The sequence below is a fragment of the Meleagris gallopavo genome, chromosome 3 (genome assembly GCF_905368555.1).
Source record: "Meleagris gallopavo chromosome 3, MGAL_WU_HG_1.1, whole genome shotgun sequence".
Classification (NCBI taxonomy): domain Eukaryota; kingdom Metazoa; phylum Chordata; class Aves; order Galliformes; family Phasianidae; genus Meleagris; species Meleagris gallopavo.
Genome location: NC_139406.1, coordinates 71259078 through 71286402, shown reverse-complemented (window position 1 = coordinate 71286402; position 27325 = coordinate 71259078). Strand labels below are relative to the sequence as shown.

General features: G+C 40.3%; 1 protein-coding gene across 1 annotated transcript; it reads left to right on the top strand.

Annotated features, from left to right (window-relative positions):
• On the top strand, window positions 1–26675 carry CDH17 (cadherin 17). The gene is made up of 18 exons (XM_003205179.5): window positions 1–160; window positions 2526–2595; window positions 5674–5772; window positions 6472–6609; window positions 8150–8288; window positions 9484–9642; window positions 9936–10135; window positions 11994–12125; window positions 12905–13055; window positions 13776–13991; window positions 15803–15879; window positions 16979–17170; window positions 18252–18496; window positions 20310–20440; window positions 21627–21863; window positions 23252–23368; window positions 23474–23590; window positions 25822–26675. Exons 2-18 carry the CDS (start codon window positions 2551–2553, stop codon window positions 25932–25934), a joined length of 2508 nt encoding a protein of 835 aa, XP_003205227.1. The 5' UTR covers window positions 1–160; window positions 2526–2550; the 3' UTR covers window positions 25935–26675.
• Window positions 26676–27325: the final 650 nt, after the last annotated feature.

The following is a 27325-nucleotide window of genomic DNA, read 5'->3' as shown; positions in this document are numbered from 1 at the left end:
TGCTGTTAATGTTTGAGCTGCTGAACCTCTAGGGCGAGTCTCAGAAACTCTACACTGTGCGGAGACGCACAGACGGACACGGCCAACCTGTGCAAAGGCAAGCAGCACGGCTGGAAGAAAGAAGCATTTTTTAGATCAAAAGAAGCTTTTTGTGTTACAGGTAAGGGGTGAGCTAGCTGTCGTTTCACTGAGAGATTTTAAAGGCTGAAACAAGAGGTTTGCTGAAAGCTTTGCTGGCAGTGTTGGGAACTCAGCTGTCCTTGTAAAATGGATGTCTGCTTGTGCTGAGGCTGTCTGGTTTGTATTTGATTTGGATCTATTTCCCCTGTTTTCTCTTCACTGAATTTTAACATCTGAAATCAATCATTTTAAGGAAATCAACTCTTTTTTTTCTTTTTTTTTCTTTTTTTTTCTTTTTTCCATGGAACAAAATATTTCTGATTGTTCCTGATCTTTAGCCTCCAGGAATGTTCTTTCTTCTCTGAATGTTTATTATTGAAAGTTGCTGAGATATGTGCATGCTAGAGATTATCCTAGAGATTTCTGTTCAGGTAGGGGAACCAAAAGAATTACTAGGGATACAGGGTGCAATGAAACAGAGAAATGAAGGGGGAAATATGGGTCCAGTCCTCATCCAGATCTCATGCTGCTTTTGTTACTATTCCAATCCTGAAACTGTCTAATACTGATAAGTTATGTATCTGTTCATATACACCCAAAATCTATTCTAAGTGACAGAAGAGTACGTATTTTAGTGCTCTGGTCTTTGATAGCGCTGTGACTTGGCAGCAGCTTTCAGCCATGCAATGGCTGACACTAAAAATGCATAGTATGGAGATTCATACCACCCATCACTGCCTTACAACAGGCCCTGCAAAGGGTACCTCATTAGGGCATGATATTTATTTCCAGAAAGGACACTTTGTGTCCAATCCAAGAAATGGCTGTATTTCCACTACCAAACTTTGCAGTCAGTTCTGGGCAGAGACACCTGACAAAAACACAGCACAGACAGACATGAAAGAGTGCACTTTCTGTTCCTTATGCTAAGGGTGAACATGCCGCATCCATAAACTTTCTCTTCTCTTGCTCCTTCTCTTTTCCCTAAGCCCAAACCATGCTATTCCCAGGTCTTCTGTCCCAGTTGCCACCATAAATAATTCATTTTTTGAGGCTCCTGTCTGCTACTGAATGCAGTTGAAACTGGCCAGTGTATTCAGAAGATGCTGGGAGGAGCAGAGAGGTTGCCAGACAGAGGAATGGCCCACATCTCCATGGACTATCTAATTGCAATATTGAGAGCAGGAGGTATCTTCACAGGCGGTTCAGAATGACTTCTCTCCATCTTACTTGTGCACAGTTCCATCTCCTCTGGCTGCAGGCAAAGCAGTGAGGGACCTTCTCAACAGTATCAGTGCCAGGCATTGAAGGTTTGCCCTTCAGCCATTCTTTTTAGACAGATTTAATGACTTTCCTCATCACCTCTTGTTTCAAAGGAGTGCTGTTATACTTTCTTCCAGTACTCACCCAGCTAGCTCTGGTACATGAAAAAAGCCCAGTAATTTCAAAGGGTGCAATTGCACACGTAATGAAACCGTGCTCAGAATGAGCAAGAGAAAACGCTGTGTTACACCTCGAAATAAGTGATAGAGGGAGCAGCAACATGGACAATGATTTCTATATTTGCAGGCCCTATTTTTAGTCAGATGTTAAAGAAAATAAAGTTTAAAAAAGGTATGATAGAAAGGCCAAGCACTAGAGAGAGTGCTGTGCCTCCAGGCTGTTTTATTTCAGTGGATGCCTCTAAGGGACAGGGCTGTGGTGGCTGACTGATACCTACAGGTGTGAGTCAGGTGAACATGGATCTGCACTGGAGTCATCAGCACTGTACCCCCACCTCACCTCTCTTCAGGACCAGTCTCATCCTTTTAGTTAAAATCTGGAAGCAGTGAGAAAGCAAGATTTCATTTCTGAGGAACTGTTTCATTTGCAGGAGGATGTAACACCAGTCACTGCCTTTTTTTGGAAAACCAGGTTCCCCTGAGACATGCCGTGCTCCCTGGTTTGGAAATTTCATTTCCAGTAGCCAGCTAGTTTTAAGGGGTGCTCCCTCTGCTTCTGCAAAGTGCAAGGAGTGGTTTTGTAACCAGAAGACAGGGCCCTTAGGGCAGCTTCCACAAAATGTACGTTTTTCTGTGGTTATATGTTCCCTTTGAACTCGCTTTTGCGTTTAGTAACGCAGAAATGAAGAGGGTTTGTGTGATGCTGACCAGCCCAGTAGTGAGACCGCATTACTTGACATTTTGTGCTGATTTTAACTTATTTCTAACAGCCACCTGAGGCTCTCACAGCATCTGGGACCTCCAGCAACCTGGGGACAACTGTGTCGTTCTCATTCCTGTGGCTCCTGGGTGGTCCTCCAGTGCTCATCTTTATAACTTTATAAAGGTTTACCTGTAATCCCTACGCACAGATAGAGTTGGCCAGCTCATAGGCTTAAAGTTACTCTCACCTCTTCTTTGCAGGAGCTGAAGCAAATCATATTCCAGTATGTTTAAGCTGTGTGGACTTCAATTTCTGCTTGCCATTCAGTGGGTGAGTTGTAGTTTTTCCTTCATTTATCTTGGAAGAAAATGTCAAAGGTTGCCCAGGGGCCTCGGAGCTCTAACATGAAAAGAGCTCAGCTAAGCAGCTGTAAACCTCGGTGCAGGAGGACATCGTAACTGTGAATGTGATCCTATGACCAAAGGTTAAGTAGCCATGTCACTGATGAGGAAAAAAAAAATATATATTTGGAAGAAACAAGTTTATCTATTTTGCTTCTTGTAGTTCCTCCTTAGATATCACTTTTTCCAATAGATTGGCTTTTTTGCCAGTTAAGATTTAAAAATACTGCTACAAACCATTAAGCAATGCAGACATCTGTCACATCCTAGTGCACTGTCCTGTATTAGAACCCATAGATAGTAAACAAATGTTGACTGAGCACTGGAACAGGTTGCCCGGAGGGGTTGTGGAGTACCCTTCTCTGGAGATATTCAAGATCTGTCTGGATGCCTACCTGTGCGACCTATTGAAGGGTACTTGCTTTAGCAGGGGGGTTGGACTCGATCTATGGAGGTCCCTTCAACCTGTGCAATTCTGTGCCTCTGTGTATTTTATGGCATATAATGGCATATGGTTTAACCCATACATATTAATTATTCAACCTCATTATTTCAAGTATATAAACTACTTAGGTAATTTTGTGGAGTTGAAATGTATGAATTATGCCATTTATGGATCTCATCTTTTATATTCAATAGATTTCCTGCTGTCCATAAAGGCTTCTCTGACTTCTTGTTCTTTAGAATTGAAATCAATAGGAAAGATAAGAATGAATCAAATTCAAGTCTATGAAAAAGTGCCTTAAAATGGGGAGACTCTGGGCAATAGGACTGGTGTGCATCAGGGAGCACCTTGCTGCTGCTTCCCTTATCAGAGGCTGTGGCCGATCCCAGGAAGCCATGCCACAGCCGTATGGCTGTTTGAAACTGAGTTGTCAGCCAGCTTATAGGCCAAGGAGTAAACCTTATTTCCCCTTTAGGCCCCTGAGGAATGATTCATGCTGTAGACATACGTTTGGAAACATTTATGGTGCACATAAAGCAATTTTAATTGACAGGAAGAGATATCTCACTTGCTTCACAGCCTGCACTTTGAACCTGTTGGGTTTTATGGTGTCAGCCTTTGTTCCTCACAGCGGGGCAACTCCCGCTGTCAAGCATGACCAAGGAAAACCCCTCCAAAAAATGGCCCTGGGAAAACCTCCAGAGATTTGTGGGGATCAGGCTGTGCCCACCAGTGCCACGTGGGAAGAAGCAGAGTAATTCAGATGTGGGGTCCTGCTAACCCCCTGTCTTGAGATGAGCTATCAACATCCAGTGAAACAGCAAAGGGTAGCCATAAAGTACTGTATCCTGGTATGCATAGCTATCACATGGTTTCTTTGGGTATGTATCTACTGTCACTAATGTTCATTAGAATTCTTTCCTCTCACCTCACAACTCTTACCCCAGTTCTCACAATATTCCAGTTTTCCCATTTGCAAGAAGTTACCCTTGCAGGCGAAGAGGGCAAAATCTCTGGCTATTAATAAGTACAATCTGGCGTTATTCAACTGCAACTTGTGACACATACACACAGAACAGTGCTTTAGGGTAAATTGTGCTGAACTTAGCTATGTATTATTTGGAATTAAGTTTTCCCTTGGTGATATGTAAACTGTGCTTTTCTGTGAGAGGCTAAATAGCTGTCCTGGCAGCATCAGGACCAAATCCAGGGGAAAAGTCATGCAGCACAGTGCCTGACTCCAAAGAGCTGTGAATAGTGTGGCAATGTCTCTCTGAATCCATAGAACAGAATAAACTCATTTTTCCTCCGGAATAAAGAGAGCAAAACTCTGGGAGGATCTCAGCAGGGAGTGCAGCCCAACAATAGCACTGTAATTCTGGCAGGTAGCTTGACAGCATTGACGTGACTTTAGAGACAGAGAGGAGAATAGATGTTCTTTAGGATTTTGGTTTTGCCCTTGCAGAACCGGAGGCTGAGTTGTCTCGTATGCTGCTCTAAGAGCTGCTCCAAGAGACCTTGCCTTTTTCATTTGGAAACAAGAACCGCCCTGAAACTTTAGGGCAAGTGTGTGCCTGGAGATCTTCGGGCGCCAGACAGGGGTTGGTTATAAAAGTCATGAAAAATTTGTGAAAAAAAGCAGCCTGTGAAGGGATTGCCAGCAGGATATTAGCTGAGCATGTTTGCTGCAGTAGGGCTTTACGCTTACAATGTGAAAGCATAGGACCTGTGTGGTACAGGCCTGTGTGGCCTGCTCTGATGTTGGGAGTGATGGAACTGGGGACCTGGAGATGCCCAGCTTTTTCCCTCACAACACATTTCATGATTCCATTTGAATTTTCTGAGGAAATAACATGAAGTATATCCCCAGTTTGTTTCCTTCTCCAGTGGGGTGCTGGAAAGCACTTGTGCCACAGGGTTGCATGGCTCCTGGATGGATGTGTTGGTTCCGCTGGGGACATTGGTGTAGTCCAGTAACACTTCTGTTTATCTTCTTTTGCTCTTAGTCTAATGTCAGCTCTTCAGTGTGCCTATTTGCTCTTGAAAGTTGGTAAAATCTCAGTTCATTATAGAATCATAGAATCATAGAATGGCTTGGGTTGGAAGGGACTTCAAGTATCATAAAGTTCCAAATCCCTGTCACAGGCAGGGTTGCCAGCTGCTAGATCAAGTGCTAGATCAGATTGGCCAGGGCCCCCTCCAACCTGGCTTTGAACACTGGCAGGGGTGGGGCATCTACAACCTCTCTGGGCAACCTGTTCCAGCACTTCGCTGTCCTCTCAGTAAAAACTTCCCCTGACATCTAATCTAAATCTTCCCTCCTTTAGTTTAAAACTATTCCTCCTTGCCCTATCACTATCTACCCATTAAAAAAAAAAAAAAATCTTTAAAAATGAATACACACTCGGAGATGTTCAGTCAAGTATCTCTTCCATTACAGTGCAGCAAAATGACTTGCAAGGGGCTTGGAAGTGGAGGGTTTTTGTTTGTGCCTGATGACAGCAGATGTTCCTAAGCTGCTCTCTTCTCCCCTCCTCCCCCCCCACTCTCCCTCCCTCACAGGCTGCATGCCAGAATATGGGGGACCTGCATTTAACCGGACCTCTTAAAGACATGAATTTTTCAATTCCAGAGGGAACGGGAGTGCGCCCCATTTACCAGGTAATCAGTGTCTCTTGATATCCACTTGTCAAAAACCCCATAGTCTTCACATGCTTACCTCAGGGACCGTGTTACTGTCTGTGCTGATGGGACAAGCAGTCCCCGGAAAGGATTTGAAATTAACTTTGATTTCCTTTATCTGTGAATTCAAGAGTCTATATGCAAAAAAACAAAACAAAACAAAACAAAACAAAAAAACCCAAACCAAACAGGAGACAACCCCTTCTCTTAAGCAAAAATATTAAGGGCATATTGTATGATAGAGATTAATAAAATCAGCATTCCTCGAGAATAGCTTTCCATGCAACTGTGTCATCATTTTCCTTAGGCTCTGAGATTTTCTTCCTGAAACCACAACCACAGAAGGACAGATCCAGCTCTCAGGCAAATGGAGGATGTGTGTCATTATTTTCCATTCCTGTGCTCAGACAAAGTCCTGTTCTAGACAGACGTTTGCTTTGGAAAGAAACCACACTTGGGATTTCCTGCAGCATTCAGGAAATGGTGTGAAAACTCTCTGTTTTGGAGAGGGATCAGAAAACAGCAGATTTTTTGAGCAGACTCTTGCAATATCATTCTTCAAACCAAGCACACTATTGGCAATAGATTTTAAAAGACACAAAAGCCCAAAATTATTTAAATTATGCTGAAAGTTCTGAAAAAAATGTTGATTTTTGTTCTGATTTTTCCACATTCTAGTTCACATCTGAGTCTCCCGATGTGATATTCAGAGCAACTGGTGAAAAGGATGAACTAATTGACATTCTGCCGCATACAGGAATGCTGTATCTCAATGGGTCTCTGGACTGGGAGACCAAAGCTGTGCACAATCTGCAGGTAAAAACTCAATGAAAAATGAAAAGGAAGGGTTATTCACATTCAATTTATTTTGGGGGAAACATGAAACGAATAGAAAACTGTGCCGGAATTTCAAATTATTTCTTCTGTCTATATTAATAGACAGCTTCTTAATTTTTTTATTCTGAGCATTGCTCAAAGATGTGATTTTACAATTACAGATTTTACAGAAAGATTTTCACAGGAAGATTACACTGAGAACAAAATTTATCCTGATGTCAAAACCAATCCATTAATTGTCCTAACATGAGGAGAACACTTGATTGGAAGTGAAATATGGTGCCACAAATTAGGCTTGCCTGTAACTGCTGAAGACTGTTGTGGTGAATCCCATGGTTAGAACATGAAAATAAACTATCATAATCTATTTAGGAAGGTTATAATCTACTACTTAGAGACAAACGATGTGACTAGAAGATATTTAGACACAGAAGCACAGATGTAACCTGTGTTAGCAGCAGAAAGCTGTTTGGCAGATGTTGGAAGCTACTAGACAAAAGATGATAGTATGCTTGCCCTGTTATATTCATTCCATAAGGATCTTATCATGAATGCTCTTGGGAGTGGGACAGCAAATAAACAATCTTTTTGACTCAGTACAGCCTTGTGCTCTTATTCTATGTCAAAAATGGCATTTCCTTCTTTGAGGCACTGAGAGTGGAGAAAGAAATGATTATGAGAGGATCAATGTCTGAGCAGACAGAGAATGTGATGATGCTTTGGCTAGGCTTAGCTATTTTTCTACAGAACAAGATGTCTAGATCTTCAGGTTTAATGTTTTCATGTTATCAGCTCTAAAGCACATTTGGAATGGCAAGTATTAGAAAGGACAATTTCCTAGCCCCAGAAGTTATTAACTCTAAACTTGCAAATCCTTTACAGACAAGAAGAAAAATGACAGAGCTGAATAATGATACTTGGTTAAGTATAAATAATTGTGATTTGATTGATTACATGCAAACAAAATGAAGTCTGACAGATATAATATATACTTGTTGCTTGAAAGTCAAACAAGACTGAAAAAATGAGAAGTCAAAGTGTTTGGAACAAAAATGTAATCAGAACTAAGAATTAAGTTGTATTAACAAACCATTAGATCAGCTTACTTTTCTGGTTGATGTTAACTGTGGCACACTTGATTTTTCTATATCATGTTGAGTTTTCTCCTTGTTCTTTAGAAAGCATCCATTTCTGCTTAAAAGAAATCTTTAGGCCAAAGCTGTGTCTGAGTAAAAGTAGTTTGCTGAGGCTGGAACATAGAAATTGCTCTCTGAAAAATGTCAGCAAATGCAGGAGGGACTTATTCTCTTTTGCTGACACTGCTTAGTATGGTGAATCATTGTCAGTGTGCTACTGCAGTGAATTTGTCCGTTGTTGGAACCACTCAGTATGACTCTCACCAGATTTGTAGCATAGTAAAAATGACCTTGCATTTGACAACCTGACTTTCATTTAGGTTTTTAAATCCTCAATTTATCTGCATTGAAATATTCTTTTGTTTTTCTTTTTCCAAATCTAGGTGGAAAGCCTGGATAAAAATGGAGATGTAGTGAAAGGTCCATGTACTGTTACAATATATGTTGAGGATATCAATGACAACCCACCAAAATTTGACCAAACACAATACACTGGAGTAGTGAGGCAGAACTCCCGTGCAGGTAATCATCATAATAATTTAATATTACAGTTAGTAGGAAGTTAGATAGAAAAGTTAAGTGGTAACTTAACTGTGTGCCATGCTTCAATAAGCTGAAAAAAAGTTTTCCTTCCCACAAGATTGTACTAAATAAAGATGCAAGCAAGTATAATATAAATGAATATGCAAAAAAGTGACCACTGTGTGGTGTAAAGGGATGAGTGTAATCAGAAATTTTTCATTGTACTTCTTGCTTTGCAAGTATTACTTAATAGGGAAATATTGCTGTCCTCTTCACTGCACTGAAAAGGAAAAATGAACAACTTCATGCTTGAAGAAGTTCAAAAGTTAAAAGTTGCCTAAGCTTATACAGAAAGAGAACATTAAAAGTATGTAAATCTTTGAACATCAGTGAAATAAAAAGCGAGAGTAGACAGGGACTATGTGTTTACTATGATAGATGCTTCTCAAAACACACGGTGAACCTTAGTATTTACCAGAGAAACTTGGATTGTGGATTGCAGAAATCCATTCCAGTCATAAGGAAGTACCAAAGAGCAGTTTGAGACCCGTATTTTGGAAATGAAACAAATAGCTCAGCCAGCTCTATTACTGTGACCATGGAATCAAGAGGAAACAGTCAATAAATAATATGCATATTAGGCTATATGGAGCTAGAAAACCAATATTTTAGTGTATACTTTAACCTCATCCAAGGCAAAAAGATTTTGAATATTACATAGGTGCTCAAAATGTAAAATTTTGTTTATCTTACCATGCATCTCCGTTTTGTTTTTTTTTCATTTTATGATTGCTCCTTTGTTTACAAGGAGCATATCACGACTCCTTGTATGGCATTCTTCTCAGGGTGCTTTGAGTTGAACTGATTTGCATAAGGACTACAAAGTGACTTTAAAGTAAGAGATACCAGTGAGCTACAATCCAGTTACAGGCACTCTTTGGCTGGAAGAGTTCTCTCTTCCACTTCTACATTTACTGGTTTTCACCCCTGTTGTGAACCTATTAAGCAGAGATAGTGGACCCACGAGGTGGCACACAAGAAATGTAATCTCCATGCCCAAACATAGCTTAACACAAGAGATGTGAAATGAAACAGAGGCAGCTCACTGCAATCTGACTTCTTGGCTTATGAGCTCTGCACAGATGGACTACGAGTTGAGACTAAATTGTTATCACTGTCTCTCTAATCCAAACAGGCAAGCCCTTCATGCGTGTCCATGCTACTGACCTCGATGATCCTACAACTCCCCATGCACAACTGAACTACAGCATTCTCCACCATTTTCCCAATCCTTATGCAGAAATGCTTTTTCAGATTAATAGTTTAACTGGAGAAATCTCACCAAGTAGGACAGGTATGTAAAATTATTTGTCTGTCAGAAAAGAAGCATACATTTCTGGATATACATAGAAACAAAACTCTGACTACACTAAACCAGATCCTGGGGGTAGTTCTACTCTTTGAAATCTAGAAAACCAAAAGCAGCAACCTGAAAAATACAGCTTGCTGAGATTTGGCATAGAGGCCCATTTGAGGAGTAAGCCTCCAGCAGAAGCAGAAGCAAGATGCACATAGGAAGCAACGGTCAGGTGGAACATCTCCCAGCCTCTGCTTCATTTTGCTTACAACTTTTTGCTTTGTCCCTAGGCTCTTACTACTTAGACCCCCAAAAGCAGGACACTTTCACACTCGTCGTCTCTGTGAAGGACATGGCAGGGATGACAGAAAATGCTTTCAAGAACAGTGTTGACGTGATCATCACTGTGAAGGAGAGCCTGTGGAAGGCTCCTCCCACCATCACAATTAAGGAAAACTCAACCCAGCCCCATCCTGTCAATATCAGCCAGGTAAGGTCCTTGGCTTCAGTTCCTGCAAGGCTACTCAGTACCATAGGATTGTTTCATTCCAGCTCACTGAGTTCAGTGATTAATTCTCCAGGACTTTAGCACTTCCCAGTTATTTTCCATATAATATACTTTGGAAATGATCTTCAGGACAGGGCTCATTAGCATATTGTTAGTATGAAATTAATGGGCTAAAGATATGGAGATAGAGAGGCTAGAATTGTCCTTCAGTTTGCAGAGGCTGTTAGCATCACTTCTGTGCAAGAATATCCCATGAATGGAGGAAACTTTTGAAAAGTTTCTTATAAGGTAGTGTCTGAAAGAAAAAAGGTACCTTACATGGCTGTTTGCCACAATATGAAAGATAAAATGAGGACACCCTGGGTGAATTAGTTTAGAGATTGAAACAGAGCTGTGAAATATAGAGATCTGTGAGAAAAGTCTTGGAGGATACTAACAGGCACTTCTAGTGATAGCAGATGTGTGGTCTCTGCCGAAGATATGATCTTGCATGGGTGTCCCAGAGGATGGAAAACCCCACATAGTCCCGATGGGGATGAGCTGTGTGTCTCTTCTCACGCTCTCAAGACACACCATGGTAGTTCCTGATGTGTGGCAATTTGGTGCCTCTGCGATGGTGCTACTCTTCTCTCCTGCTGTGCTTTTTTGTCTTTCTGTAACACAGAAGGTCCACCTTTCAGGCTTTGGACAAATCAAGAGCTGGACCATTTAAGGTCATTCTGAAATTAGCCTTTTCTGTCTACAGAACAGCCTATCAGGGGTCCAGCTCCACTGCAGCCCCGTTGTGAATAGTTCCCCTTACCCAGAGACATCTTCTGTGGCCAGTTTTGTGTCACATAATGCACATGCTTCCTCAACAGTATCTAAGAAGGGCTTAAAACCCTCCTTCAGATTCCTGCATTCTGATGGTATTTCTCTTCTGATGTTTCACTGGACAAACAAAATATTTTGTCCATAATTGCAGAGTGAGAGTGATGTATGCACCAGTAAAAATTAACCAACAGACTGACAGCCTTTCATAAATGCTTGACTTTGAAAACCACCTTGGCACTTGGACCCTCAGTGCAATCATCTCCTGGGCCTAGTCGAATTTGTCCAACTGTGTTTGCAGGACTAACTGCTTGGGTGCTGTTTCCACTGGCCTTGGTGACAGCCCAAGGAAGCCCAGAGTGAAAATAGGTGGAAGAAAAGCTTGGTGCTCATATTCTAGGTGGCTTGTATATAAACTGTATGTTAACTGGCAGTTATTGGTGTGCTGATTTGCTAGTGGAAAATGAAATGAAGTTGCTGTTAGACTGTATGAAATATAAACAGTAATACCAGCTCCTACACTAGTTTGACACTCCTTACTTAATTTAATTTTAAATCTGAGGTACTCCACTAAAGATTCCATGTCATGGACATTGATGCATTTAATGAACTTACACACAATTATGTGCAGGTAGGTAGTGGATATTTGCTTTGATGCTCTGAATTAGACAAACCAAGAACAAGAAGCTGTAAAAGGCAGTGAGAGGAGATGGAATAGATGAGTGTTAATACAGTTTCTTCTCCTGTATCGCCATTAACCTTCACAAAACCCTCTCGCAAAAAGATAGCCCATGTTTGACAGCTGGAGAAACTGAGATAAAATTGCTTTACCACAACTATGCAGAGAACGGGAGTGGACTATCGGCCAGTTTTTCTGAGCCTTGTCCTGAGAGCCTGCCAAACTGCTAATTTTCTTGTTTATGTATCTAACAGGAATGCAATCTTTTCTGTTTGTGGCCCAGAAATGATCCCTGTTAAATCTCAATCCACACTTATGACTTCCTGTCCTGACTAATTTTTGTGGTTTTAGGTGCACTCAAATGAGCCAGATGTAATTTATGAGGTTTTTGAAAAAGAGAGTCTGGCCAAGTTCCCATTTTCCATCGATCAGAATGGGTCTATTTATGTGACTGAGCCATTGGACAGGGAAGAAAAAGATGCTGTAAGTAAACACGTGCAACTTAGCTGGTGGGAGAGAGCATAGCAGGAAGCTGATTAGTGGTGTGGGAGTAAACACAAGGAAGCTAAGGAGGACATGGGGGGAAAAAAGGAAATTAAAGTTTAATTTCTTAGTAGATGTGAAAGCATATTCACCTACTATACTATAAGAGAGACTTATGTCTTCTACCCTACAATACTTCCATGTGGGTCTGGTGTAGCAATCACCACCCATGACATTATGTATAATATGCAGTGCAGAACACACTATGGCAGGGTTGTTGGTTCACAAGAGGATATTCTAAATCCACTCCAGATCCCAGAGACCATAGCAGAGGAGGAGTATAAGTTGCAGCTGTAACTGTAAAGTTACCCTGAAGTTCTCTATATGATGGGTTTCTATACAGAAAACCCTCTGTTCTTTTTTCTTGGAGGAAATCTGGGGACAGAAAGGCTAGGGATCAGCTATGCTGGAGGAATCCCTTCTTTGGATGTAACAGATTCACTTGGAAACCGACAAAAATGAGATATTCCTGCTTTTCTTGAATTTTTGAGAGAGTAAGTTCACAGGACATTGACATATTCAGGATTTTTCAGTTCTTTTGAGAACTCAGATCTTGTGTACAAATAATGGAAGAGCTCTGAAGTAAACAGAGAGAAAATACTGAATGGTTAAATGAGGGAATATTTTGTTAGCATTGTAAGCTTCCATAGTTATCTATTTAAATGCAAATGTCAGTTTAGACATTCAACACACCTAATCTCAATATTCATTCATTGCAGTATTCATTCTTTGTGATCACAAAAGACAAAGAAGGAGAACTGGTGGACAAACCTCTGAAAATTAATGTTGTTGTGGAAGACATTAATGACAACCCCCCAGTGTGCCAGAATGCTGTTACTATACTTGAAGTTCAAGAAAACGAAAGCGGAGGTAAGAAAATATCTTCCATTCATTTATACATATAATTCTGGTCCTCTTTTTCTGGCTGGCTGCAAACAGAGACAGAAATTTGGACCCCAAACTGTAAAATGGAGGAACATTCTTCTGTGCTAACAGCCCTCTTGTTTCCATGTTGATAGTTCACACAGAAAGGAGATCAATAAACTGTCCGAAGTCAGACTCCATAGCTGCATTTAAAAAATAGTGTTCAATATAAAACATAACATTACATCTTCCCATAACCACAGGTTTTGACTAGCGCTTAGAGTGTTAAAAGAAAACAAACAAACAAAAAACCCACAACAAACCAACACTTATATTATCATTTCAGTTGTTATCATTTCTATAAATGTTGTTCTAAAATTGATCTGAACTCATTTCTTCTCATCCTGGTGCTCCTCCAGCATAATACCTTTGACTTCAATGAGCCATTACCAAAATTCATCCCTATGTCTTCGCATCAGTTATTTGGTTTCAAGTCTAAAGTGTCTATTGCAGATAGATCAATAGACATTTTAGATCAGAACAAATAGCACAGGCCCAGACCAGCTGGTTGGAATGCTAAAGGAAAAAACTATAAGAATTCAAATGATTGTGTCCACTGCAGAGTTTTCCACTGAGCTGTATATTTACTGGTGTTGCTGTGGCCAGTGTGTATGTCTGAGCAGAAATAGGAGCACTGTGCTGACTCTGTTCTCCCCTCTGTCCCAGGAAGCAGCATTGGCACTCTGTCTGCCACAGACATGGATCAGAAAGACACTCTCAATTCTCGGCTGAAATTCAAAATTCTGAGTCAGGATCCTGCTGTTCCTACAAGTAACCTGTTCTTTATTCAGCAAGACACAGGGGTTTTGCAGTTATATGGCCATTCATTAAACAAGCGCATTGCCTCTAACTATTCCCTGAAGGTGGAGGTGACAGATGAAGGTATGTAACGCTTTCTGTTATATGTTGAAGTAATTTTGCTCACATCCTCACTGTCCAAGAATCCTAGGGAGTTCACTGGAAGCAGCACTGGGTGCTGACTTGCTCCAGAACTGTCCTTCCTTGTTCTTGAGGTGCAGAGATGTTCAGCGTGATTCACAGTGCAAGTAATGGAAAGAAACCAGCTCTAAGGCAGTGCATGGTTAAACCAAGCACTTTGTTAATAAAAGATTTCCTTGCACAGGGAAAAAAAAAAAAAAGAGAAGATGTATGCTTGATTGTTTACATATCGCATTTTCTCCCTAAAACCTCTCAAACACACTCACAAATAAATGAATAAATGAATAAATGAATGAATAAATAAGTAAATAAATAAATACATGCAGAAAGTCCAGATAATGTATTTCAGAAGATTAAGAGATGAACTTCATCTTCAAAAAACATAGAACCATAGAATGGCCTGGGTTGAAAAGGACCACAACGATCATCTAGTTTCAACCCCCTGCTATGTGCAGGGTCGCCAACCACCAGACCAGGCTGCCCAGAGCCACATCCAGCCTGGCCTTGAATGCCTCCAGGGATGGGGCATCCACAGCCTCCTTGGGCAACCTGTTCCAGTGTGTCACCACCCTCTGTGCGAAAAACTTCTTCCTAATATCTAACCTAAGCCCCTCCTCTCTCAGTTTAAAACCATTCCCCCTTGTCTTATCCCTATCCACCGTTGTAAACAGCTGTTTTCCCACCTGTTTATATGCTCCCTTCAAGAACTGGAAGGTGACAATGAGGTCTCCCTGGAGCCTTCACTTCTCCAAGCTAAACAAGCCCAGTTCCCTCAACCTTTCTTCATAGGAGAGGTGCTCCAGCCCTCTGATAATCTTAGTGGCCCTCCTCTGGACCCGCTCCAAGAGCTCCATGTCCTTCCTGTACTGGGGTCCCCAGACCTGGCAGTACTCCAGATGGTGCCTCACAAGTGCTGAGTAGAGGGGAACAATCACCTCCCTCTCCCTCCTGCCACCCCTTTTTTAATGTAGCCCAGGAGGTAACAATCTTGTCCATTATGCAAGTTCCCGGGAATCCTTTGTGGTTCACTGTACGGAATGTAAAGCTTAAAGCCTTGAGCTGAGGTCCTCAAAGAAAGGCAAAATTTGTGTTTGGTGGAACATGCTTGTGCACAAAGCAGCGAGATGTACCCCTTAGTGAAACAGCATCACTAGGAAAACATTGCTGGAGGAGAAGGCAGTGAATTATTTTGAACACTTACTTGAATTCCAACCAAGCAATTTTTAACTTTCAGTTTATGGAGCACATGTGTAAAACACAAAAATCCATCTATACTGGAATAGCTTACAGACAGACAGAGTTTTAAAATCACAGTCCCCTAGCTATGGTTCCCCGATCAGGGAGTGGGCAGATTTATTGGGATCTGAAGATAAGTCTGGCTGGAATTAAAATTAGGGCAGTGTCCAATGGTTCGCCAAGAGGACAAGGTAAAAGAACATCTCGGGGGTAAGTTTTTATACATGAAAGTGATATTGGGAAAGATGGCAAAGCTCATAGCTGAGCTATAATAAAAGAAAAGATGAGGGAAATGAAATAGGATATGACTATCCTATTTCAGTCAGGAGAATGGTAAGATAGAGAGTGAGATTTTCACTGATTACAAGACACTAGAAATCAAGTTTTTACAACAGCAGGGCTTTGCTTGGTTCAAGCAATTTGACAGTGTTCACTTTTGCACACAGTGAACTCTTTCAGAGCAAAGTTATTTTTGGCAGAAGGGTTGCTGTGACATTTCTTGTTCTCTTTCCGTGCAGTTTTCCAGGCAATCTGTGATGTGCAAATACATGTCATTGACATCAACGACCAGATTCCCATCTTTGAAAAATCAGATGTGAGTATTTATAACACCATCTTTGATGTTCCTAACAAGCTTTTGACAGATGTTTGAGCATGACTCAATGTCTACAGAAGTCAATGGGAAGCTAACCATTTTCAGAACAGGTAACAGAGCAACAGAGTGAAAATAAAGGCAAGGAATTGCTGTAAAGCCTGCTTACAAGGTCTATCCAGAAAATAAATGGCAGTGATTCTATTAAGGCTGTTCATTTCAGAAATGTATGTGCTAGGGAAGGGAAGAGGGAAGAAGAGGCTTTAAAATTAATTAAAATGGCAGTCCACATCCATAGACCAGCTGGCCCTTGGTCCAAAGCAAGTCCAGGCACTTGCCTTTCATTCTGGTGGAGCTGCTGAAGCCTACAGACCTTCCCTGACTTTGGGCAATTGGCCCAAGTCTCTCTACAGGTGCTGCAGAGGCCAACATGCCTACACCTGCTGTGCACAAGATCCTGCTGTACTTCAGGCAATGGAAGCCCAGGGCTCAGGAAACCTATCCAACCCATCAGATGTAGGTGGCCTCTTGGGGAAGTTGTACTAGTTTTTGGGCTTTGCTGACCACAATGCCCAGCTATCTGTTGGCTCTGTGCCTACACAGAAAAATGTTTATTTTCTTGCCAGAAGTTCTCAGTTCATGACCTGGTCTCAAAATTGCTGGATTATAGCACACATCAAATACAGTAAGTGATGCTGGACTGCTAAAGTGGCAATGGCCAATGGTGCATAGAACAATTAAATATTCAACAGTCTCTGTGATCAGGGTGTTCAGTGGGAACAGAGCAGACATCTATACTGTCCCTTCTGCTGTGAGCATTGCGTGTGCTTGGAGTAATTTCATCAGAGGAGGTAAAAGCTGCCCAAAATGGTTTAGGACTGCTGGTCTGGACTGTATTGGTTGCTTACCCATGGACGGAGATACCCTTGTATTTGCTGAATGTGCAGCTAAAAAAGAAGATAAAGCAGCTTTGCTTTAGTGCTCTTCTTGCCGATCTCGGGCAGTGAGTTAGCCCAGCTCTATTGTTGGAGCTTGTTGCAGAAGTTGGGTTTTAATCTACAGATGGTGCTCACTGTATCACATCTCACCAATCTCTTCTCAGTATCACAACGTGACTGTTGCTGAAAGTCTCCCAGTAGGAACGGTGTTATTAGAAATTCAAGCTACTGACGGGGATGAGCCTGCCACAGGCAGCTCCCACATCATTTACCAAGTGAAGGAAGGAGATCCAAACAACACGTTCATTATAGAGACAGATTTTGAGACGAACCGAGGATTCCTGAAGATTAACAAGGTGAATAGATGGATTTATTCTTCTTCTATATATGTCTACACACCGCTGCTGGCCCTGCTGTTGCCCCCTTCTCTAACAGAGCAGGAGATCTCTATGTACCACAGGGGAAAAACTGCATTATTGGAGTGATTGATTGCAGCCACATTGGTAGGCTATCATGGAACTGATCTTTCACCCTACTGGTGATCTAGGATCACTGGTGATCTTTTGCCCCCAGGCACTGATGAAACTGGTTTGTTTCAGCATAGGACAGTTTGTTCCTGCAGAGACAAACGCTGACTGTGGCAAAGACAAGGTCGGTGTGTGCTGAGGTGGCTGATAAATCCCACATGCTGAATGTGGGAATCAGAAACACGAGGAAGGTTTTCCACTGAATCTAGACATTTTAATAACAAAATAGTTCTCTCTTTGGAATTAGCCTTTTTGGAAGGACAAGAACTATGGGTCTGAAAAAATGATTGCTCATTTTCCAAGAAGTGACACCTTGTTAGCATCAAGTTCACCTGCCACTAGCCAGGCCAAGAGCAGTTATTCAAACTTGACCATAGTTTCATTTCTTTCCTGAGGAGGCAATTGTGAGAAACTCCATGGTGTAACAATCTTCACAAGACTTTTATAAGCCAGAGGTCATCCAAGGCCTTCTAGTATGGAACTATAAATACTATTGCTGTAAACAGGATATCAAACAGTTATTAAACTTAGTCACGCAGGTGGCAACATTATTAGGAAATGCGTTATTATAGAAATTCCTAAGGAAGCCTCCAAATGGGCATATGGTTTCATTTAAATCGACTGTTCCCAGTGTCATTTTACTCTTGACAGTTCTCCTTTATTTCCTCTACATCTTCCTTGGGAAGAAGAGGATTTTGCTGTTTCTCATGGTGAGAAAGGCAGGGGAGCTCCTCTCTGCCCTCTGGCAGCAGCACTGAGGATCTCCGCCTGTGCTTTGCTGACTCCTCATGGGTCAGGCTCAGCCAGGTGGGCTACAGATGAAAAATGAGAACATTCTCACATCAATCTGGTGCTTGCTGAAGCGGGCAGTGGGACCGTTGCTTAAAGTACATTTTTCTGATTTATCCAGGCTCTTGATTTTGAAACAGCTGCAGTGCACAACCTGGTGATCAATGCCACAAACCCCGAACCTCTGGTGTCAGGAGTGCAGTACAACTCCAGCTCCCTTACCTTGTTCAAAGTCTTTGTAACAAATGTGGATGAGCCTCCTGCCTTCCACAAGGAAGTTTACACTGCAGAATTATCTGAAGATGTTCCTGTAAATACTCTGGTCATGACAGTGGAGGCCCATGATCCTGAGGGGGATGCTGTACGGTAAAAAATGTGACAAATACTTGTTTATTTATTGTACTTAGGATTTATAATTTTCTCTCTAATAGAAGTAAAAGGTGTTTGGAATACAGAAAAAGGCTTTTCTTTTAGAGAAGCTTGCTTATTCTTATTTCCCAGTAGAAGGAAGAGATGTTGTTGAGTGATGGCGAGTGACCTACCCACAGGAGACTTCCGGGCAGTGCTTTTTCAGTCATCTATCCATCTGTGTTGTGACAAACACTGCCAGTGGGGCCCTGGAACAATGAAACTAAATGTGGAAAAGCACAATATATGTCTCCAGGAAAAAGTTAGAACTGGTTTGAAAATAGCAGTGTTTCCAAATGCACATTACCAAATGTCTTTAAGAAATGAATGACATACTGAATGCTCCCAGGAACCAGTAGGGCAGTAGCTGATTTTCATGTCTGTCAGGAAACTTTAGCACTTTTTATCCTAAAACACAAAAATAATAGTGACGCTCAGGTCCATGACTGATAATTCATTCGTTTTCTTTTCTGACGGTCAAAGACTAAAGATCTACCTCCACTCTGGATGCAAGGCTCTGTGCAAGCCAATTCCTATGCTTGTGAGGGGATGCAAAACCTCAGACCGGCTCATATGGTGCCTAACACTTTGTCATAAGGTCAAGATATCTTCAGCCTCTGCCAGATCTCAGATCCATGCACAAAGCTGTGCCACATGGTGTGGATGTACCTTTCACAGCAGTGTTGGTTAGAAAAACTATTTGTGGTTCTTTCTGAACAATTCCCAGCTAGAATGCTGGAAAGATCAATCCAAACCAAACAATCCTTGAAATTTGACTAAACACCAAGTAGTTAATGGAGTTGCAGAATACAACCATTAGGCCTCCTGTGGTTTTTTATTCCCAGTGGTTTATCATCTGGCTTTCTACTTTTCCCTAACTTTTGGGAACTTAACAGACTTGGCCTTCAGTCAGAATGGTTTAACAGTGAGCTACATAGTCCAGAAGCTCTGGGGGATGATGACAGAGACAGATGACAGGAATTCATGTTTACATGAACCACATTTATGCCAAAAAATAGGTTGAAAGAAGTACAACATAAAGAGTAAAAATGTACAAGCATGTCAGCATGCTGTTTTTAATGTAATGAGTACTGAAAGAACAAAAGTAGTCAATGAAAAATATTCAAACAAATGTTTTCAACTGGGTCATGTGTTCATGGTTAAATTTGTATAAATAAATACCCAGAGACCTTGTGCTTTCTTCTTTTTCTTTTTTTAAACAATAATATACAGGCAATTAAGCAGTGATCTTTAAAGCACTCCCAGTTTCAAGGCTGCTTCTATGGTAATTACACAGCATCCCATCTTAGGGTGCTGGCCCCTTGCTTATCCTGGCTCTGCTGCTTTTTATGCCCCTGCCTCCTATGGCCTCTGTCCCCATAAAAACCAAGACATGGCAGACATGATGGGGAGAGAGGGTTATGGCATTGGGACAGAGCATACTTCTAGATCAAAAGCTAGAAATACAACAGGTTTTACAGTTACTAGGAAGGTGGGGTTGAAGCACACGTAAGATGGAGGAGTGGTGGCATTCCCATAGTTCTGCTCACACTCTATACCCTCTGAACTTAATCACTACCAGAAATGAATGGGTTTGACCTCTCTTCCTCTGTCTGTCCCTTCTGGTTGGCTGTACTACTTGGACCTTTCTCTTCAAGTACAACATTAATCTAGCTACTTGCGTATAATCAATAAAGTATTTTCTTTGTCAATATTTTTTCATGTTCTGGAATAGTGTACATGCTTTTTTTTTTCTTATTTCTTTCTAAAGATATTCCTTAGAAGGTGACTGGAGAAAATGGCTGAGGATTGATTCAACCACTGGTCAGATATACACTGCTTCTGCTTTGGATCGAGAACAAGAACAAGTGTACAGAGTTGATGTTGTTGCATCAGAGATAAGTAAGTGATGAAACAACTGCATACACACACATAGATAAATCCTCTGCCCTTCTTGGTATATGAGCAATGGCCGTATTTCCCATGAATTCATGAGAACCAGGCAGCAAAACAGGAACATGTGATATATCTTTAGAAGGATATATCCCTAAAGAATTAAACTTTCTTAAAGGATATTTTGAAAATGCAGAACATGAAGATTAAAACAGCTTTCATGAAGTCAGCTATCATAAGCCATTTTACTTGCTTGAGCAACAAGGTGTACAGTGAAGGTCACAATTTCTTCAGTGTTTTCAGCATCAACTTTTTTACCATTTTTTTTTCTCCACAGATATAAAGATTTTAGATCTTCTTGTAGGTATGTTTAAGGTTCCCAAAAACATATCTGGAGAGTAACTTGTAATCCTATATAGGATTACAAATCATTTTATTACAAATAAAGCTAATACATTAGTTAGTCTGAAATACATTGAGGTTCCTAGCTCCATTAGCGTCTTTGAGGTAGCTCACATGTGGAGATTTCCTTGTGTGTTTTACATCAAACAGAAGTTAAAAACTCTGGACTACATCTAACTGAATAGGTATAAATCCTGTTTTTCCCTTATTAAGCACTTATTAAAAATAATACTGTCCACTGTTGTGGAGGATATAAAGATGCAGTTACTGTATGTCAGGAGGAAGGTGTGCTTCCTCAAACCCTGAGTTGGAGTGGGGCCATTCCTATAGAAATGGGCAGAAGAAATGACAACATTCTGAGAGCTTTTCCCAAGTATCTTATGTTGGCCCTGTGGCAGGGGTATTGACATGTGTTTCTCATGTACAGAGGAGAGAGAGGAAATTTTTGGAGTTCCACACTTAAAAGAATGCTCCAAAGAGTGAATGCTCTGACTTTGAATGCAAAGGTTTACCAGATACAATGGTTTAGCTGCCTCCTTTGGTTTGCCAGTGTTAGTTGCCAGTAAGTTAAGTTAGCAAGAAATAAATCATGCTGTTTTAAAAACTAGTAGAAGCTACCATCAGTCTATCTGGATCTCCTGAGACCTTGCCTCCACTCCCCGTGAATAGAGTATCACCTCCCACTGCCATGTGATGTTGCACCAGGATACCTATAAGATAGTTGCAAATTAACTAACCCAGCCTCTGCATCCAAGCTGTGATTTGTAACTTTGCATTCTATTAAATTCTACAGATAATGCGGCTCAGAAATTCAAAACACCCTTAGTATTAAACTTAAAGGATGTGAATGACAACCCTCCACGGTTAAATATGGATTATCCTCTTTTCTTCTGCTACCCGCTCAGAGGAGGAGAGAAAGCACTAATTCGAGCTACTGATGATGACGAACAGAAATTTTACTCAACAATTACCTTTTCTCTCAAGGATGATATTGATACAATAAATAATTGGGAAATCTCAAAAGTCAATGGTAAGTTATTCTTATAATAAAATGAGGCTCTTTAAATATAACAATTATATAACAATCTGGGAAATATAACAAAATATTGAATTCCTTTCCATTCCTACTGTCACATACCCAAAATTTCAGGTAGAAAAAAATGTAAGTTGTTGAGAAATTCCATATGTTTTGGTATGCACTTATTTGAACACTGAAGTATTTATTTATTTATTTATTTAAGAGGTAACATTAAGCACATTGCTATTTAAAATTTCACTGGTACTGAGGAGAGAAGAAACATGTAAGAATAAAATATACAATAAGCTTAGAGTAACATAAGTCATTTCTGACAAAGTTAGAGATGTTTGTAAATTGTCTATTAGTTACTGCTATCTGTGTACAAAGAGAAGCCCTGCCTCATAATCCAACTGTATTTTTTGAAGGAGGACAGTAAGCACGTGAATAAGAAGAGTGCTGGGTTGATAAAGCCCATTCCTAAAAGTCTTCTGATGAAATGTCTCACTAGATAAGTCTGGATTGGCACAGTGTGAGAGGGACAAGTTTTGACACAATAAATAATCTAAAAATCAAAAATTGGAGTAAGTGGTCAGCTCTTGCAGTAGAGGGAATTCACATTTGGTTTTCTATACTATTTTTTTTTTTGCTAGGAACTGTGCAGTTCTATGTATCTGCAAAGCATGTCGATGTGCAATAAGGAGGCAAAGTTCACTGGTGATCCAAAGTTATTTGAGTAGAAACCAGTTGACTGTAGAACTTCTTGTCAGAGGATATTGTGGATGTAGAAATATTCAACAAACTCAAATAAAGAAATTATATCTTGTCCAGGAAGTCCTTGAAGTGAAAATGAAGGCTAGGAGACTATTAGGAGAAAATAATACATATGCTTGCCTTTTTTATTGTAATCTTCAATTCTTGTGGGGATAAGAGGCTTAGATGGACTTTTAAACTGATCCCAATGGATGTTACACTTGCACATTTCCTAGTTTTAGATGGTCTTGGATGTGTCAGTATAAGAGCACTAGAAAGCTGATCTGTCCTCCAAATTTTCTTGGGAACAATTTTAGTTGTTTTTGCCTTTTAAGAGTACATGATGATTGATACTCTTGGTTTGGATGTGATGGCATCACTGTAGCAAAACCCAAGATTAGATTTGACTGCTGCAGAAATTAAGAAGGAAATTCTCTGGCCATATGACACAAAAGACCAGACAGTGCATTCAGACAGTCCCTTTTGACTTAATGTTTGCAAACCAGTAAGACCTAGGAAGACGTGGAGGAAAACAGGAAGTGCCATCACGTGGAAAAACAGCCTTAAGAAAAAACATATGCAGCTGTAATGAATGTTGAGCTAAATTTCTTCCTTGTGCTGACACTAATATATCTTTTTGTTATTTACAGCTACTCATGCTTACCTCTCTCCAAAGCATACTAACTTTGAAGAGAAAGTATATACTGCTCCAATGATAATTAATGACAATGGAGTACCACAATTGGAGAGAGAAGTGGTACTTGAAGGTATGCTATGCCCAGAACTATTATTTCAAGACAACAGTAACATGTAAGAATGATCAAACTGCACTGTTAAGCTTCTCATTAACTTCATGGCACTTCTTCTTGCAGTAAGCATCTGCACATGTTCAAGTGAAAATTCATGTTTTATACAAGTAGAACGTGAGCACTCCAAGCCAAGCACCGGCCAGGCAATTGGGATTCTTCTTGGCGTCCTGATAGTTATTGGTAGGTGATTTCTTCTTGGTTGACGTGAAATCTGGTCATTGAGATGCTGCTGCTGCATTTCTGACACTAATTCACTTATTCTGTGGAAAGATGTTATAAATGTTGCAGAATAAGCAAAAGAGAGATTCCATACCTCAGATCATGATCCTGTACCACAGTTGCTGCAAACTTGAAGGTTCCTGGTCATAGAAATACATTTCTTTTGTACTGCATGTTCTTCTGCATGCATGCATAATGGCATAGGAAGCTGTTATGACAGAAGAAAATCCTACACTTATAGCACATTGCCACTTCATTGCTAACTACCACCTTTTCCTCATCAGAGAATGGACTGGAAGCTTGTCTTGGGTTTTCAGATATAGTGAAAATAGCAAAAAAAGTGTCCAGTCATATCATGCTATTTACTGTATTTAGATTCCCGATCAACTGCCATCCTTAGATTATAATTATTATTTCTTTCACCTGCTTCAGCTTTGGAGGTTTCCATTTTCCAGAGTGAGAATAAATTGTTTCGAGCTGTGGAAAACTGGCACTTATTTGAACAAAGTAAATTATATTAAGTGTTACCCTGAACTTGAGTTGACGGTCCTTTGACAAATGGCTCAGAACTTTTCCAAAACAAAACATTTTTCTGGTATTCTTTTTACGAACATAAGTGAAAAATCAGTGAGGATGACTGTTGGTGGGTGCCAGTACCCACGTAAGTAAAGAACAAAAACAATTCAGTGCACAATACCATGTGATTTTTGAATATGATGATCACAAGCACCAGAATGGGAGACTGTGAATGAGCCATGAAGAAGAGAGGAAAGATCCATCGAGAAAATCAAAGAAAATTATTAAATACTTTATAGACCTCATATTCAAAAGAGTAGGGTGAAGCTGTAGGATAAAAGTGGAGAAAAAAAAAAAGAACACCCGACACCTAAGGACCTATTTAATAATTATGCCAATTTGAAAAGAGAATGAGTCTCCAAGAACAAGTTACTATTTACCCAAAAAGACAAAGACAAAACACTATACACCAAACCCTTAGAGCTAGAGAAAATGCCAATGCATATTTGATGCACGCATGTTCATATTTTGAAGACAGGGAAAAAAAGGGATCCAAAAGACCTAAAATGGGAGAAGACATGCTCAGATTAAGTAATTGACAGAGAAAAACATTAATCTGCATCTTTATCCTCTCTGTTCAAGTTTCTTACATCATTTTTTTGCACAATGCCTTAGTTTGATCTTTCTCTTAGCATGATGCTATATGTAAATACAAACTATAATGGGTAACTGACTAAAGATATTTTAATTGCAAGAGTAGGTTGGCTTTAGAGAGCACAGTAAAATTTGCTACCACATTATAACTTCAAAACAAAAGAAAACAACACAGTGCATGTAGCTCATAAAAGACTTTAAAAATAATTCCCAAAATGATTATACACAGTTTATTTTTCAACATAATTTTTCCACTTTAAAGGAAAAATCAGATGATAGTGTCTTAAGCAGAGCTAACATGGATCAGGGATCAGAGATGGGCAAGGATAAAAGGAAGAGAAAGTTATCTAAAACATTTTTGAAATCTGGCGATATAACAAGTGCTGAGTTTGACCTTGTAGCTCAGAAGGTATGATCATAAAAACAGCAATTTTTTGGAGGTGTGTCTGACACAAGAATGAATTCCTGCATGAGCTCATGAGCTAAGGGCTATCTGAGACCTCAGCACTTTTTGTTCCAAGAGAGAGGATCCTCTGTAGTCTTACTTTATTTAAAAGAAACATTGATCATGGACACTGGAAAACAGTTCAACAAAGCACAAAGTGAACTGCAAACCTTCAGTCAATACAGTTTGATGGGACAAAGCCTTTCATTCAGGTAAAAATTCTCTCTCTTTTAAAGAGTTTCTCTTATTGAGGAAAGGGGAGAGAATCACTGAATCACAGAGTGACTGAGCTTGGTAAGGACCTCTGGGTCCATGTGGTCCAGCCCTTTCCCCAGCAGGGACACCTACAGCAGGTTGCACAGGACAGCTACTCAAATATGAACAAGGAGATATTCAGGGCAGTGAATGGGGTCCATGAACATACTGCTGCCCCAGCACTGCGTGGTCATTCCCCAGAGCCATTTGGTTTCATTCAAATTGTGAAGCAGTACACATATTGCAGTGTCAGTGTCAGCCTCTTTGCTGAAATATCTTTTCAGAATGCTTTTTTCACTGACAAGTACTCTCTGTTTTTCAGGTGCAATTATAGGAGGTGCATTTTTTCACATGAAATACAAAGAGAAAAATAAGAAGAAGAGCCAACAGAAAGACGCAAAGGATCAGTCTGAAAGTGATAAACTGAATGCATGACTGTTTATGTCATCAAGAGAAAAATGCCCTTTGGGTTGGGGAGAAGTGACCTTTGTATCTCCCAAAGCCCAGAAGTGTATTATCATGAACTGAGGATACAAGCATGGAAAAGCAGGCTCCCAGGGTTTTGTCCTCACTTTTGCAGGTAATAATATTCAGCCACAAAACCAAAATGGAACATACACTTTAGCAGCCATTAATAAAAGAATCAGCTTTGACAACTGTTAGCTCATGACACCACCAAATGCTGAGCTCCTGCAAGGATCAATGTATGGAACCAGTCTTTGTTCGGCAGCTAAACAAACATGGACTTTCCAGAGGACTAACATTTTATTTGCACGTCTACTGCTCTATACCTCTCCATAAGTATTTGAGCAGCAGAATGGGGAATAAAGTGGTATTCTACCTTTGAAGATGCATCATGAAGTATCAGGAGTTCCTTTGAGTCTCAGCAAAGTTCCTTTCAAACACTGCAGTCTGAAATCTGCCCTGGGTCATATCTACCTGCTTACATTATTCTGGTGAATTTGTGCTAGCAATATTCACTAGCAATGTGACATTTCAATTTTTTGTTTATGGGATCCAGTTTGTGAAGTGCCTTTATCTTTCATTACAGTTTTGAGGTTAAAAAAAACGCACTGAGTCATGTGGAAATTGAGTGATGTCCTGTTTTATCATACTTGCAAATATTTTGCTTGCCTCCTACACACTTGATAAGAATAAAAATGTTCTTTAATGGTTTTAGTGTCTATTTATTTTTATTAAGAGAGAGAAACAGTGCATGTGAGCAAACCACTGCTGCTTGGTTATCTATGGTGTTTAACCCTTACTTTCACATCATGCAGATTGAAAATGGCTGTCTGATAGAATGCAATGGTTGCTGAAGGTACTTGTGCATTGGCTTCAGTAAGGACTTGGACCCAGGATGACTCTTCAAAAAGGAAAGCCTTTCTCATGACAGCATGCCTATAGAAGGCATTCCTGGTGACAACTGGTGACAGTTTGAGGGACGCTTTTAAGCTATAAATAAAAGTTGACAAATATTCTGTTAAACTGAAAAGACAATATACTTTTGAAAACATTGTAGAAAAGGTCATACGGAAAAGGGTATTTGTTTACATGTGTGTGTTTTTTTTAAATAACTTTTGCATGCAGCACAGAACTAGGAAGAAAAGAGTACTTTTTGGGTAGCATTGCATTATAATAGGTTTTCTTAGAATGCTGCCAGCAAAAACTTTGCTTTTGGGCTTCAGCGAACCCAATTGTTGTATCTCCTACCCCAGCTGCCAGAGCTCTGTTATTTGCTGTGGGGCTCGCTGCTGGAATGTATTTATTTTATGATGGGAATGCAACCCATTATATTTGGAAAGTATGACATTCAATTACGTCAG

Excerpts from the sequence above, each read along its gene's own strand:
- CDH17 (XM_003205179.5), top strand. The coding sequence starts at position 2,551 with ATGTTTAAGCTGTGTGGACTTCAATTTCTGCTTGCCATTCAGTGG. Across the intron at positions 2,596-5,673 it reads TTCTGCTTGCCATTCAGTGG|GCTGCATGCCAGAATATGGG; the intron begins GTGAGTTGTAGT and ends CCTCCCTCACAG. Across the intron at positions 9,643-9,935 it reads AATCTCACCAAGTAGGACAG|GCTCTTACTACTTAGACCCC; the intron begins GTATGTAAAATT and ends CTTTGTCCCTAG.